We start from the raw sequence: 14977 nt of genomic DNA, 5'->3' as shown, positions 1-14977 counted from the left end.
GGTGGAGAAAGGCCCTAAAGTCCGGGTAGATACATTGCTCCACATCTCACTGTTTTTCTTCTGTTCAATTATTTACTAGACCGGAGAAGAGTAGAACCAGCTTTCAGGAAGAATTGAAAATCCCGGGACCGGATGGCTGTGTTGAGCTGTTCTACACACTCTGGCTTGGCATCCAAGAACTAGCCTCCCTTGGGCCGTATGAGCTTCTCCACCAAAGCTCTTTGGCAGCTCCTAGCAGACCTTCTTGTTCCAATCCTAGTGCTGAAAATGAGCACAGCCTGATTGCCAACCTACATGTCCTTTTCACCTCCAGCAAGACTAAGCTTTTCTAAAGCACGTCACAGGACCAGGACCCTACCCTGGAGGTATCTCAGGAAAAAAGGCAACCAGTTGAGGAACTGTGGCTTAATTTCATTACATAGGATGCCTCTTGCTTTCATCTTATTTCCTTTACAACAAACTATAACTATATGGGTTTGGGTTTTTGTTTGTTCGTTTATTTGTTTTTTAAGTTTTAGCATGCTGTTTCTTGAATTCAAGACTTCCCTGTATAAAGGTATCAACAGACCAGACTATAACTGTACAGGACATATGTGGAGAAAATTAACTCTATCAGTTGGTAGATTTGGATGACCTCACATTTTAAAGTAATTTATTCTGAGGCCATTTCTGAGGAAATTAAGAATCTCCCTTTTTTAAACAACCCTAGTGAAAAAGACCAGTGTATATTCATGGCACCTGTTTTTGAGTATGTCTATTGCAAAGCACATCCTGCATGGGGCACCTCTAGTCAAGTAGGCAATGATAAGAACTTAATTAAAACACAAGTATATACTTTACTTTGCTTTTACACACAGTATTTCATAGTTTACAAAGCACTTTCACATTATCTCATTTGATCCTCACAGTCATGACGTGAGGTAGACAAAGCAAGTGGTTTTGTCCCCATTTTACAGATGAAGAAACTGAGACTATGGGGCAGGGGGCAGGGAGAGGTAAGGTGACTTGCCCAAGGTCACGCAGCCAATAAGCAGTAGTGCTAGGACCAGAACCTGTGTTGCCTAACTTCTCATCCAGCGCTCGTCCCTGCTCCTCACTTTACTATGAAAACATTACTTGCAAGAATGATGAGGTTGGCCAGAGACCTAATTGATAACATAACTTTCTATTTTAAGGAGGAACTTTATCTGTGTTTCTGTGAGTTCTTTGGAGCCTCCAGTCTGCCTGTTGGTTAGACCATCATAGCTGTACTCCGGGATGCAGCCTGGCCTGTGGCAGGAAAGTAGTGCTCATGTTTGGAAGTCAAGCTCCTTTGCAGCCACACAGGATCCAATACCAGTTCCATTCCTATAGTCAATCTGGGGTCACATTATAGTGCCTTATTTCCCTAAGGGTGATTGTGTCTAGTATCTGCAAATAGGATGCATTCATTTTTCAGAGTTTCCATCTTTCATTTTTCAAAGAGAAGGGATTTTCAGTAGGAACTGATCCCAAGAGAGGAAGTGACAAGGGAAGAAATGGCTAGTTACCATACGAAGAGTCCTCATTCGGATCCCCTCTAAAGGAATATCTGGGGAGGGGTTGAAGAATTGTGAGTCAGTAGGTCTAGATAGCACAGAACAATGATAACTGGAGAGTGAAGATAAACTGGGGTCCCACTCGCTGCTTTAAGGATTTTTGTATTTAATTTTCAATACTTGATTACTGTTTCCCAAGGCAAATATTGGCACATGTGTTCTGACTATAGGATAGAGAATTTTTAGTGAAATATCTTGCCATACCTGCAGTAATAGTGCACTGTCCTTCACAGTGGCTAGAGCTCTTATTATTATTATTATTATTTTTGCCAAGGTAAATGAGAGAGTACAGTAATGAAGGTCCATGGTGAGTGGTTTTTTTCTAATCAGAGTGGTACAGTGCTGATCCATTTTATCATGTTGCATGTTAAAAAAAAAAAAGCCTTCTGAGCAAGAACTTACTGTAATATAGCACAAAAAAGGTCATGATCAATCTAGGTATTCCTTGGGAATATCAGTTGCTGTCCCTTTTAAAACCTGATTTCAGTTTGCTCTGTTCTATGAATATCTTTAGTGAGAGCACAGTAAATTGCAGAACACCCTGCCAAATTCGATAGGTAAAGGATATAAAAATGAATGTTTTTTGTTGTGAAGGTGTTTTTCACATGATATATAAACACGTTAAAACATCTCCACCTCAGCAATACAGGGAGGTTAGCTTTGCCTGGGAAGAGAGTTTCAAAACACTTGCTGAGAGTAGCATTTCTCCTCCAGAGAATCAGTGTTCAGCGTGAGCTGACCTCTCTGCTCACTGTAAGGGTAAAGTATCTCAGATACGTTTCTCTCTACAGATTGTTGACTATCAAGGAATGAATGAAGGTCTACAGCTTGTTGGTAATAACCTTTGATTATGGAGCTGAGCGAGGGAGTCGGGTGTATTGGCAGTTCCAGGGCTCTCTGATCTCTAGATCTTAAGCAGCCTTGTCTGAACCCCAGATCTCACAACACTGAGTCCTATTACTGAACCAGCCTGTGTAGTAGCATCTGCTATCAAAGTATACCTGTCAACTGGTAGGTGTCATCTGATAAGAAAGACCACTCATTTTAATCTCTTGAGATTACAACAGAAAAGTGAAGCCCACACTCTTTATTACTGAATTCAAGTTTAGAAACTGATTCTCTGTTTTAAATCAAGGTGGTTCTTGATCCCAACCATTTATTTGGGTCATTTTTTCTAGTTTGGAGTTCTGGGAAAGAACCTTCAAAACCCCATGTAATTCTGCAGCATTAGATCCAGATTGACCATTTGGGCAAAGCACAAATGGAAATCCTTTATTGTGTTTTGCATTTTGTGGGATTGATTTATTGAAATAAGAATTCACCGTGATTGTGCTGTCTTCTGGCCAGCGTTGGGCAGCTCTGCTTTAAATTTGGTTAATTTTATTTTCTCTGAAGAGCGAAAAGAGGCACAGTTTAATCTTTGCCTCCATAGGCATATTAAGCTCATGTATTAATTCATTCTTAGGCTCCTACATTAAAAGCCTTGGGTAAACAGATAAATGGACATGTGCTCAGCTGTAATTTTTTTGCAACAGAAAGATCTGACTTCCATATGGCATTGCTGGATTTCAGAGGCTCTCTGGTGTTTTGATAAATCTAAATGAATGTTGCCTTTAATTTTTCCAGTATATAATCTATTTAACCGTGAGATTCATGCTGCAAGTGAAATCAGGAAGCACTGCAGTGTTGAAGCAAGAGTATTGTTCAATTCATTTGTCTTCCTGATCCTTGTACTTTATTTCACATGTCAGTGTTTACATTACATACTTGTATTTTCTGTGAAAGAAAAAGTTAAATAAATCTTGGCAGTTTGATTTTCCTTTTATTAAGTTGATATTTTCTCTTTTGCTTTTAGCTTTTAAATCTTTGGTGGAGATTGGAACCTGAAGGGGCTCAACTCCTTCCATCACCCCGCCCCCCCGCTTTCCTCCTTCAGTGTATAGACCTGCCCTCTGTAGACCAAATAGCCCAGAATGTTTATTCTGAAAACTCTGGGAAGAAGCCATTGGAAAACCCAGTGAGGGTTAGTTTAATTTTGTGGAAAAACCAAGCACAGTGGGAACTACTCAGTGTGTCAACATTGTGCCTAAAAGAGTTTCTGGGTCCATGTTATGTTTTTGGATTAAGAATCTCTGGACTTTGAGAGTCTTAATATTCATAGAAATGTGATCTAGTAATATCTAACATTTAGGTAATTTTCCACTTTGTCAGGAGTTGTCAGGAGCAATAAAACTTTTTTTGTGAATGAATTTCTTACATCATTCCTGTGTCTTGCACCTTATAGCCAATAACTTCCAGTAGCCATCTGGTTTAGTAGCACTGGTTACCAGTTTTCTTTCCATAGGACCCAAAATGCCCAGGAAACTTGGTTTGATGATTTCTTCCAAGTTGTTTTAGAGAAGGATATTTTATTAATATAATTCCAGAAGGGAGAAGTCCACAGCCCTAATGAATTTCTTTTCCCCGCCTAGAAGGTCATCCTTCTCCCTGTTTATTTCTCTTACTTTTAGGGCCAGCTTGAGTCTCCCTCTCTTTTATGAAGTCTTTCTAGACTTCAGACCCCTGTGATTACTTCCTGAACCCTCTTGAGTACCTAGTGTCTTTACTAATGACATAGAACCTTAACATGCATCCCTTGCAAACCTGTCTCTCAAGAACACTGTTGGCACGTCTGGGGGCAAAGACCATGTCACACTTCCAGAAACCTGCAACAAAAATACAGCTGTTGCTTTCAATTTGGTCGATTTTAAGCCACAGAAAATAGAGCAAGTCATGAGCCCTATAGTAACTCAAAGGGCAATTTGAAAGATGTGAATGAGGCTAAATGCTGTGTATATTTCAGGAATTCTGAAGGACACATGCTTTCACACAAAGGAGGATTCCTCAGAATACCTTCGAAAAAGATTGTGTACCTTTATTGAATATTTTTATTATTACTTGGTTTTGGCCCACAACACCTTCTGAATGAATTTGGAGCAGAAAGCCTCTCCTCCAGGTGTGAGGAGATGCTCGGTTCCTACCAGATACATGCCCTGCTAGGAAAAGGAAGTCTAACTGCAAGATGACTTTGTAGTGATACGTTCAAATTCAATAATACCAAGTAGTAAGTGGTTTTTTGCAGCTGAAAGCTGTTTTGGCTCTCTTCAGCCCTGGAGTTCACCACAGACCTGGCATTGAAACAAATTATAACCAACAGATTTGATAAATGAAATGAGAGACATTCAGATAAGGGATGTGAGAATACAGAATTGTAGTGAGACGACAGGCAGACTGGGAACTCCTATTGTAGCTCCTTAGAATAAACAGCTCGTGATTAACAATTGGGTTAAATAGCATACCTAAGTATGAGCATTTCTTTAAAATATTTAAGGAAATCTTAAGGTATCTTTATAAAATACTTCAAGGTAGTAGGGGTTTTTGGTTTGTTTTTGCTTCTAGTTTCTGGGCTGCGTGTTCTGCCTTGACATGCCTAGAGATGAGAGTGTAAATCGTGTGACTCTTGATGGTCCTATCAGCCAAAAGATGGTGTGAGATAAAAGTAACTTCTTCTGACAAGGGTTTTTTGCAGACCACAACCATGGCTTCCAGCCATTTACTGCCTTAGGAGGATTATCTTTGACTTTTATTTGCCTGCAGAATCAGTATTTGGCAACTGGTGCCATTGGACTGTAATTTGCCATTTTAACCCTCGAATTCCAACTTGCCAAATGAGAAGGGTATGGTTTCTGGTCTGTTTGCTAGGCTGCTTCAGCAGCATTATACTCAATGCTGGAGAGAAGATGTGACCCACAGAGCAGTGATTCTCAACTGGAGCTCCAGGAAAGAATCACCTGGAGACCCTTTGAAAATTGCCACTGTCTGCTTCACCCACCCCCTTCCTCCCAGGGAATTCTGAGTTAGGGGCCCAAGATGGGCCTAGTCATCGTTACTTTTTTTTTTTTTTAAACTCCTTAGGTGATATTTCTAATTACCCACTGCTATTGATATGAGAGACTGGAAAGCAGTCACACGAAAGGTCAAAGGTAATTAAGTCAGCAAAATGTTTGGTGTCTTTTTCCAATTACAACCCCTGCTAACCCAGCCCTCTTACCCTCCCCAGAGCCTTTTCTCTGCTTTTTTCTGCCCTATCAAACCTTACCAGTCCCATCTCTCATTCTTTCTGGGCCCCGCTTTCTGGGAAACAATGAAAGAATGTGGTACTGAAGTACACTAATGGATGTGAATAATTTACCCCAGTTCCCTTCTCATTGATCCTCTCATCTCAGTACATCTGGATGATAACAATCTGGAAAAAAGGAATGACTAATTTTGGCAATTTCAGACCCATTCAAGTGCCATTTCATTTATTTATTATATGGAAGGAGAGAGTTTGAGCTGGCAGACCCAACCTTCAGGAAGACTGCCTGGCCTTTTTCAAACCCTATTGGCCTCCTCAGATAAGGACCTGTGGCTGTCTTGAATAGGAGAATGAAAAAAAAAAAATGTGTGTGGGTATGAAGCCCTCCTGCTCAGGGCACACTGAGAGAGGCTGCTTTGTCGATCTTATATACTTACCTGTTTGTTTGAGACAAATACAGTGAAGACTTCCCCTTTGTTATTCTGCCGCTGGTCTTCGGAGCTTCTCTGGAGCTGCTCTTACCCCCCCCCCCCCTCACTCCCGCAGACATGAGAGCAAAGGTTAATCTCATTTTGAGAGAAATGACCTGATACGTGTTCACTCAACCAGCAAGAAAACACCACGTATCATTCAGGAATTGGTCTTGCTCCTTGTCTCCCTATTAACAGTATGTCTCTAAGCCTCCTTGGTATTTCCTATAAAATGTTGCCATTTTTTCTTGCCTGTGAAATATTTGTGGAGTTATGTAGACAAGGAGGCTGGCTTTACAGTGCTACATTTATAAAAGAATCTTGTGAATTTTTAAAAAAACTCAGCCCCTTCCTCTTTCCTTGGGCTATTTTCTATAATTGTGTTCCCAGAGTCTGTGAGAGTCTAAAAAATAGAACTCAGAATTTAAATTTGTTGCCATGTTTTTTGGGTTTTGTTTTTGTTTTACTCCCAAGGATCACAGTTTCTGAAAACTCGAGGCAGCCTTGTCTGCAGTGCCCTAGTGTCCAGCAGAGGGCAGCCTATTCTCACTAAAAATTTCAGCTCTCCTTTTCCTCCAGGAATCTAATTAGTTCCACTATTTGCTGTATCCTTGGTGTCAAAATTCCAGTGTAAATTGAAATATCTGAGTTGCATTTCTTTAGAATCTGTATACTTTAGAATTACACTCCTATATTTCTATAATTACAAAATTTTCCTGGAGAAAACCGTGACCATAATTTGTGACAGCTGGATCATCACCGCTAACAGTGATTCCCTGGCTGGTAAATGATCCACAGGTCATTTCTTCCCAGTTAACTTTACCTCTGTTGACATGACCTTGATGGTATTCATAGGTAGTAAAAGATATGTGTTTGGTTGAGAGGGGGAAGCAGCTACTTTTAGGGGTAATTACCAGCCATTTACTCATTTTCAAGTTTCCAGACATGAGCAAAGCAGTCTTAACTTTTCCTCTGCTAACTTATTGATATCAAAGGCAACTCAAAGGCTATATGAATGTTCAGGGTTCTCCCCTCCATCAGATGCCAACACATTATCTACAGCACAGTAGCTCAACTTAAGGTAGAAGGGGCTGAGCCTCTCTTCAGTAAACGGTCTGAGAATACCTTTTATTTCTCCTCATGTGTAGGTCATGGGGTGAAAAGCAAACATTTGCAGAAGGAAGTAGAACTTGCATTTAAACGTATAGGGTATCCACTCAGGCAGATTTCGGCCTTTAGGGACAGACAAGTTCAGCTCTTTGATAAAGAAGGAAGATTTCCCTTCTTGATCCCATTTCTGAACTCAACCTTAGAACTATCTGGGGAATAGATTGAGGTTTGGGGTTTTTGTCATTTGGGGGGTTTCTTGTTTTCCTTTTATGTTTTTTTTTTTACCCTCTAGATCATCAGATTTGCTCTGTGCAGAAATAATATGAGTAATAGCTGACACTTATTAAGCATTTACTATATGTCAAGAAGGTTTCAAGTTGCTTTTTTTTCTCACATAATCCTCACAACAACCTTGTGAGCTCGGTAACTATTATCCTCTTTTTAAAGATGGGGAAACTGATACTCAGAGATATTAAATGTCTTGCCCAAGATCACCTGGGTAGAAAGTTGCAGACCTGGGATTCAAACCCAAACAGTCTGTCTGGCTCCAGACCCTCTCTTGTAACCATGATGGTACACTCCCTATTTCATGACCTTTTGTTTGGGTATTGTGCTCAGGTGTCTGGAATGGCTAGATGGGCAGAGATAAGAACAGGGTCTAGTCATAGTCATGTCACTTTTTCAACGACCTTCTTATGCTACCTTCCATAATCAGAGTCCAGAGCTTGTCCTAGTAAGAGTGTTCAGTCTTTGTAGGGGCTTTTCTTTTCTTTCTTTTTTAAAAATATTTTTTATTTTATATTGGCATATAGTTGAGTTACAATGCTGTGTTTCAGGTGTACAGCAAAGTGAATCAGTTATACATACACATACATCCATTCTTTTTCGGATTCTTTTCCAATAGAGGTTATTACAGAGTATTGAGTAGAATTCCCTGTGCTATACAGTAGGTCCTTGTTGATTATCTATTTTATATAGAGTAGTGTGTATCTGTTAATCCCAAATTCCTAATTTATCCCTCCCCCCACCTTTCCACTTTGGTAACCATAAGTTTGTTTCCGAAGTCTGTGAGTCTGTTTCTGTGTTGTATGTCTATCGCCATACCACCCTGAATATGCCCACTCTCATCTGTAGGGGATTTTCTAGAACACTGTGAGCCCTCAGCTAATTTTAATTTCACACAGCTAGATTAAAAAGGGAGCTGATTTCCTGAAGTCCTAGACGTCAGTGGAAATTCTGGTTTCTAAGTACAGTTCCAGCTGAATCTCTGCTGAGATGTGAATGGTGTGTCCAGAGGTCTTGGCACTGCTTCTTTCTTACTCCTGTGACCTTTTTCCTAACAGTTCTGTTGGGCAGATCAGAGAAAAAAAGGGGGGCGGGCTTCCCTGGTGGTCCAGTGGTTAAGAATCTGCTTTCCAGTGCAGGGGACGTAGGTTCGATCCCTGGTCAAGGAACTAAGATCCCACATGCTGCAGGGCAACTAAGCCTGTGTGCCACTGCTACTGAGCCTGCATGCTCTAGAGCCTGTGCGCCACAACTAGAGAGAAGCCCGTGTGCCACAACAAAGATCCCGCATACCGCAACTAAGACCCGACGCAGCCAAATAAATAATTTTTTTTTTTTTTTTTTTTTTTGCCGTACGCAGGCCTCTCACTGTTGCGGCCTCTCCTGTTGCGGAGCACAGGCTCCGGACACGCAGGCTCAGCGGCCATGGCTCACGGGCCCAGCCGCTCCGCAGCATGTGGGATCTTCCCGGACCGGGGTACGAACCCGTGTCCCCTGCATCGGCAGGCGGACTCTCAACCACTGCGCCACCAGGGAAGCCCAATTTTTTTTTTTTTAATGGGAAAGAATACCATCTTCGGGGACACCACAGGGAAAAGCTTTTAGGGGACCTAATCCCTGCTTTTGCTAAATCAAACCTCTGTCTAATTGGTGTCTGGGGACAGTATGCCCTGATCCTGGAAGCTACTTACGTTGGCTGGGTGTAGTACAGTACATGGTGATGAGGGCTTACAAAAATAAGGAGAAGGGAATCTGGACTCCACCCCGTGGACATAGCAGGGCTAGATAGGGAATAGCTGGCAGGAGGGGACTATTAATACACATCTATGGATGTCATAGGGGAAACTAGCCAGGGGGAGGCAGAGTGCAGTCTACAGTGTGGTAACCAAGAGCCAGAAGGTGTGTTTGTTTGAATATATAATAATTTTTATGGTTCAGTATTCAAAAAGCTTAAATGCAATGTGATATTGCGGATTGGGTCCTGAAACAGAAAAAAAGACATTAGTGGAAAAATGGATGAAATTTGAGTAAAATCTGGAGTTTAGTAAATAGTAAAAACCAAACAAACAAAAGGATAAATGGAAAAATTGAAAAATCTCCCATTTCTGTTTCCCAGATACCTATAATCAACCAATGTGATTAGTCATGTGTGTTCTTCTAGAGATTTTTTTTAATGCTTATACAAGCACATATATGTGCATTCTATTTTATACAAATAGTAAGATACTATATACATTGTTCTGGCACTTGATTTTTTTTTTAAATCTTAAGGTATTTTGATATAAACTATTTAGGAGTAATCTATTAATTCTGAACATTTTCAGTTTAAATTACACCGTGTACCACAATTTCAATAACACTGTGTACCTTGCTTTTTCACTTAACACTGTAACAAAGGTTTTTTTGGGGGCTGTGTATAGCATCTGGCAAGATAACCAGGGGTCTGTCCTAAGGATGTTAGGGCCCATAATAGGACTCAGGGGCCTAAGACTTTTGAGAAAGGTCACCATGTCTGCTTGATCTCCAGATTTGTTGTATCTTAAATCTACCCTTGTGGTCAGGGGAAGTACTAATTCTGACTGCTGTTCTTCGGGAATTGGGGGCCGACAGACCTTGAACTTAGGTCTCCGGGTGTTCTCTTTATGTGTTTGGTGTGGGCACAAGATTCAGTGATTCAGTGAGAGCCCCTGGAAATCAAAAACATAACTGCTAACAGTTATGTCATGCTTACCATTTACAAGGTACTTTACAGTATGGATCTTATTCCTCACAACAACCCCAAGAGAGAAGTAAGGTAAGATTTGTCCCTATCTTACCAATGAGAAAGCCTTCTGGAAGGCCTTGAGTCAGGTCTTCTGACTCTAAATCACGTAGATTTCATCATCCTTTCACATTGGTCCTCTTTGTTGCCAAAGCTCAGTTGATTGGAATGTTTTCTTTCCTGCTTCTGTTTCCTCAGTAGATGATAACTATGAATGGCTAATATCTGAGGGCTTACTCTTGTCAGGTACTAATCTAAGCACTCTATGTGAATGATTTAATCTTAACCACATGCGGTAAGCTTTACAGCCCCACTCTACAGATGAAGAAACCAAGATTCAGAGACGATAAGTTATTTGCCCAAAGTCACACATTAGTAACTGGTAGAGCTGAGATGTCAATCTAGGTCTTCCTGATTCCACTGTATACTCTCGTAACCACCGTATAGACTGCCCTGAATCAGAACGGTCTCATTTCTTTGATGTGTTCTTCCCAAGAATTCAAACAAAGTTTTGCTCTGGAAATCCAATTTTACCTACGGTGATAAGCTGTGGCATGGAGGGAGGGGATAAAGCAAGGGAGAGTGAGAATCCCTGATTATGAGTTCTATAGCTTCTTCTGAGTCACTGTGTGGGTCCAGGTAAAGTCTCTTTCTCTTTGTCAAGTATTCCCAGCCATAGTATTGGCATTAACATTTTGCCACAAAGTGGAAAAGAGAAAAAAGGAGAAAATATTGAGGTAAAGTTGAGGGGAAACTATTTGAGTCCCACAGAATGAAGACATTCTTTGTATAAATATAAATTGGAAATATCGTTAATGCTACAGTGATAATTACTACCCTGTAGTGAATTAAGTACAGACCTGGGAATCAGTTTCCCAGGGTCATCTTGCTACATGAAGAGAGTTGGAAAATGCCTGTATGTGCCTCAGGTTTTCTGTGCATGCACTGGGCCACCCACCGCTTCCTTGACGGCCTTCTCAAAGGAATGACACTTCTGGGTCTGCCCTGAGAGAACCACCTACACATAGTTCTCTCTCCTGCCCTCAGCCTTCTCCCAGTAGGGTGGAGCGGATCAGCCCTTGAATGAGCGCTTATTTGCAAAGCTCTGTGAGGAAGAGGCAACCTTAATACATGTGCGGCAAGAGGCAGGAGGATACGCCAATGTCATCCAAGCTTCCTCAGGACTGACCCTTTTCTGTTGTGACACTGAGAGCTGTTGATCCCATCTGCTTGTGCTTCTCTGTATTCTCCATGCTTCATCTGACAGGAACTGGCAAGTCTAGCCTTGTCTTCCTTTGATTCATTTGATGAGTGAACTGTATGTGGGTGTCAGAACTCAGTGCTTTTGTGCTGAGCACGTCACGTTGTTTCCCAAGGGTTGCCTTAAATCCTCAGCCTAATCTCAGCGGCTGCCTCTGGTGCTCCCTGGTCACTAGTTTCTTGTGGTGTGTGTGGAATGTGGAAAGGAGAACCAGAGGGAGCAACAGAGGGGGGAGGGGGATATAGAAACAGCTCAGTGCCACAGGACTGTGTTTGCAGTGCTTTGCTAGCTTCCAGGAACCACGCGAAAGAGGGATCATTATAATCTGGCAAAAACCGCAATGAAAAGGGACAGAATTGTTTAGTGATAAGCAGCTGTAGCTGTCATTTGCTTTTCCTGGACAGAGGTGGCCTCCAAAGTCTACCTGAGCAGAACTTTCAGACTCTCCATGAGCAGATGCTTCTTTGTTGACATGGAAATTATTTTTCCAGATGAATTTTTAAAATCAATGACCTTCAAACATCAGTGAACATTAAAATCACCAGGGGTGCATGGCAAAATGTGCCCCATTCTCAGGGATTCTGATTCAGTAGATCTGGAGTGGAGGCCAGGAATCTGCATTTTTAACAAGCATTTTAGGTGATTCAGAGTCAGTGGACTACATTCCCCAAAAGACAGTCTTAGATTTAGTTCCAGTTTCCATTCAGCCCAGTGTTTGAAATAGCCTCTTTCTGCTGCAGTCTGTTTGTTTTAATCACTTTGTTGAAGGATTTACTAGCATCTCCACGTTTACTACCTGTTTCATCCTCACATCATCGCAGTAACTAGAGAGGGAATCAGAGGTGGTTAGCTCCATTTTATTGGGGGTGAGGGGGTGGGAGGTAGGACTGAGGCATAGGGAGAGGTAAGTCACAATAAGTCAGAGACAGAGGTGGGGACTGAAGTCCAGAATTGATGACTCAAACCGGGCAATTTTCTGGGGCCTATTTTCTCAGCTTGTGTTATTCCATAGGTGTCCAATTCATTGTGCTTGGGTAAGCAAAGCATATTTGAGTTTTAAACAAAATAGCTTAGCATCCATCAGTGTGCTAGTTTTTGTTTAGCATACCGAAGCTCGTCTAAGCCTGCGCTAATATCTAGAGGTGATATGTGTGGAATTGACTTAATGTGCTTCTTTCTGCGCTTGCTTCCTTTATCATTTCTGAAGCCTTTTCACATAAACTGTAGGGAACAGATTTCTCCTCCCCATGCCAAAAGGAACCCCCTCTGATCTCCTAACTGGTAAAGTACTAAATCAAAAAAACTATTAACTTTCTGCTTCTCAAACGAGTAGTATTTGGATCCATTTTTAAGGAAAAAAATCTTGAAAACCCTAAGTTAAATTATTTTTATTACCATGTTACTTAAATATACAAATATAAAGTAGGAATATAATGTTCTTTTATTTATAGTTCTTATACAACTAAAAAAACCAAAATAGATTTACAAGTTAAATACAAATGAAACCACAAAACTAATACTACTCATATTAATATTATAGTAATTTAACATGGCAAATGATGTATTTTGCTGAGACTAAATTATCCCTTGTATTGTGACTGTTATTGCCTTTGAAAGCTCAGCTTCTTTTGAGTTCAACATGCTTATGCCACCAAGTGACCTATATTATCTCAGTTTTCTCACCACTTTTCTGTTAGAACTACTGTGACAGTGCAGTCCTATGTGTGATTTGGCTTTCATTTTGTGCTTGCAAACACCATTTTCATTTTAAATCCACCTCTGTTCTTTTCTCATGATCCCAGAACAATAAAAGCAGCAATGAACACACATGCAAATGTAGGTATTGAGATCACGTGGCAATACCAGGTTATAGTCATCCAAAATAATCCAGAATATGCTTATGCAAATCTAAAAAATAATTATCAAAATGAAAACAAAATTAGGGACTTCCCTGGTGGTCCAGTGGTTAAGAATCCGCCTTCCAATGCAGGGGACGTGGGTTTGACCCCTGGTCAAGGAACTAAGATCCCACATGCCGCGGAACCACTAAGCCCGCGTGCTGCAACTACTGAGCCCATGCAAAACAACTAGAGAGAAGCCCAGGAGCCTCAAAGAAAGTTCCCACATGCTGCAAGGAAGATCCCGCATGCCACAACTAAGACCGGATGCAGCCAAATAAATAACTATTTTTTAAAAAAAGACAATTAAAACCCTAGAGAACACATGCACAAACCTAAATTGAGAACTACTGTTCAGATCCATTGGTTCCCAAACTTGCACTATGATCAAAAGCCTGATCTACTGTGTTTACTTCCAAGAACCCCATGTTTTTTTTAAAAAAGTCTCCTAAGTTAGATTTATTAATAATTTTACTTTTTTTATTAATCAAACACATAGAATTACCATTTCAGAGCTTGTGATCACCATAGGTAGCTATCAATCTAAGGAGCTTAAATTATAGTTCAAAACAAACAAAAAGGGACATTCTAGTTATTCCATGCTGCCCTAACAAGGGTAAATGGAAACTTCCCACTAAATTTTGTAAGAAAGCACTCCCATACCCTCACCTCCTGCCACTGCTGCCTTTGAGGACTCCTGGAGTTCTAGAGAGGTCAGTTTAGCCTTTCTTGCACAAGCAAAGTAGCCACGCCACCCAATTTGGAAGGATTAAAGCTTGCCCTAGTTTTGCTTGATTGTTGTACTTCTAGCATGCTAAAGACCTAAAAAATAGGAGGAAGAAAATACAACAGAAGGCACCATTCCAGTACCAAACTCAAAAGAAACACAAAAACAAGAGAGCAACATGTTTTTAACAGCTTGCATGGAGAAAGCGGAAAAAATATTGACTGGGGAGTTTGGATAGCGCTGTTCATTTTCTCTCACCGCCCGCGTTATTTGTCTTACGGGGCAGGAGCCAGATACAATTCTGGCGCACAGGCCGGAGGAAGAGGTGGAGGGGTTTTGTGGAAGCTTGAGGATAGCGGGGAAATTAGGACTGGAGACCCAAATGGCTCAGGGCCAGGATGAAGTCAGGAGAGGCGCTAAATCTTTTTTCCTCCTGTCCTTGGGCATCCTCGTTGGTCCGCCTGAGTCCTAAGAGGGCACAGCATGGTTCACTCAGGTAAGTCCCCGACGCCTTCAGATCATCATGAGCAGGACGAATCCCTGCCCCTGTTTCTTTTGCCTGGGGAAAGGACACGCGGGCTCCTTTCGCTTTCTCAGCCCACCTGTCTTTTGGAGTTCAGACGTGCACCTCCGGCAACGGGGTCCGGGATGGGGCCTCCACCGGCCGGCCAGGCACTTTGGTTCCCCGACCTCAGCATCGGCCGAGCCTGGGTCTTAGCCCCGCCTTCCGGGAGCGGGGCGGGGCCTAGGCGCGGGGCGGGGCCTGGGCGC

General features: G+C 41.6%; 1 protein-coding gene across 2 annotated transcripts in view; it reads left to right on the top strand.

The window, feature by feature from the left end:
* Positions 1 to 3379, top strand: part of ALG9 (ALG9 alpha-1,2-mannosyltransferase) — a 98715-nt gene extending 95336 nt beyond the window's left edge. For both annotated transcript variants that reach the window (XM_060102732.1, XM_060102733.1), the window contains one exon: positions 80 to 3379. Coding sequence is in view for 1 of the 2 variants with exons in the window: in XM_060102733.1 (XP_059958716.1) it covers positions 80 to 117 (38 nt within the window). In the remaining variant the exon portion in view is untranslated. The remainder of the gene's footprint in view (positions 1 to 79) is intronic.
* The last annotated feature ends 11598 nt before the right edge of the window (positions 3380 to 14977 follow it).

The sequence above is a fragment of the Mesoplodon densirostris genome, chromosome 7 (genome assembly GCF_025265405.1).
Source record: "Mesoplodon densirostris isolate mMesDen1 chromosome 7, mMesDen1 primary haplotype, whole genome shotgun sequence".
Classification (NCBI taxonomy): domain Eukaryota; kingdom Metazoa; phylum Chordata; class Mammalia; order Artiodactyla; family Ziphiidae; genus Mesoplodon; species Mesoplodon densirostris.
The sequence above is the reverse complement of the archived record's forward strand: the minus strand, read 5'-3'. Positions and strand labels throughout refer to the sequence as shown.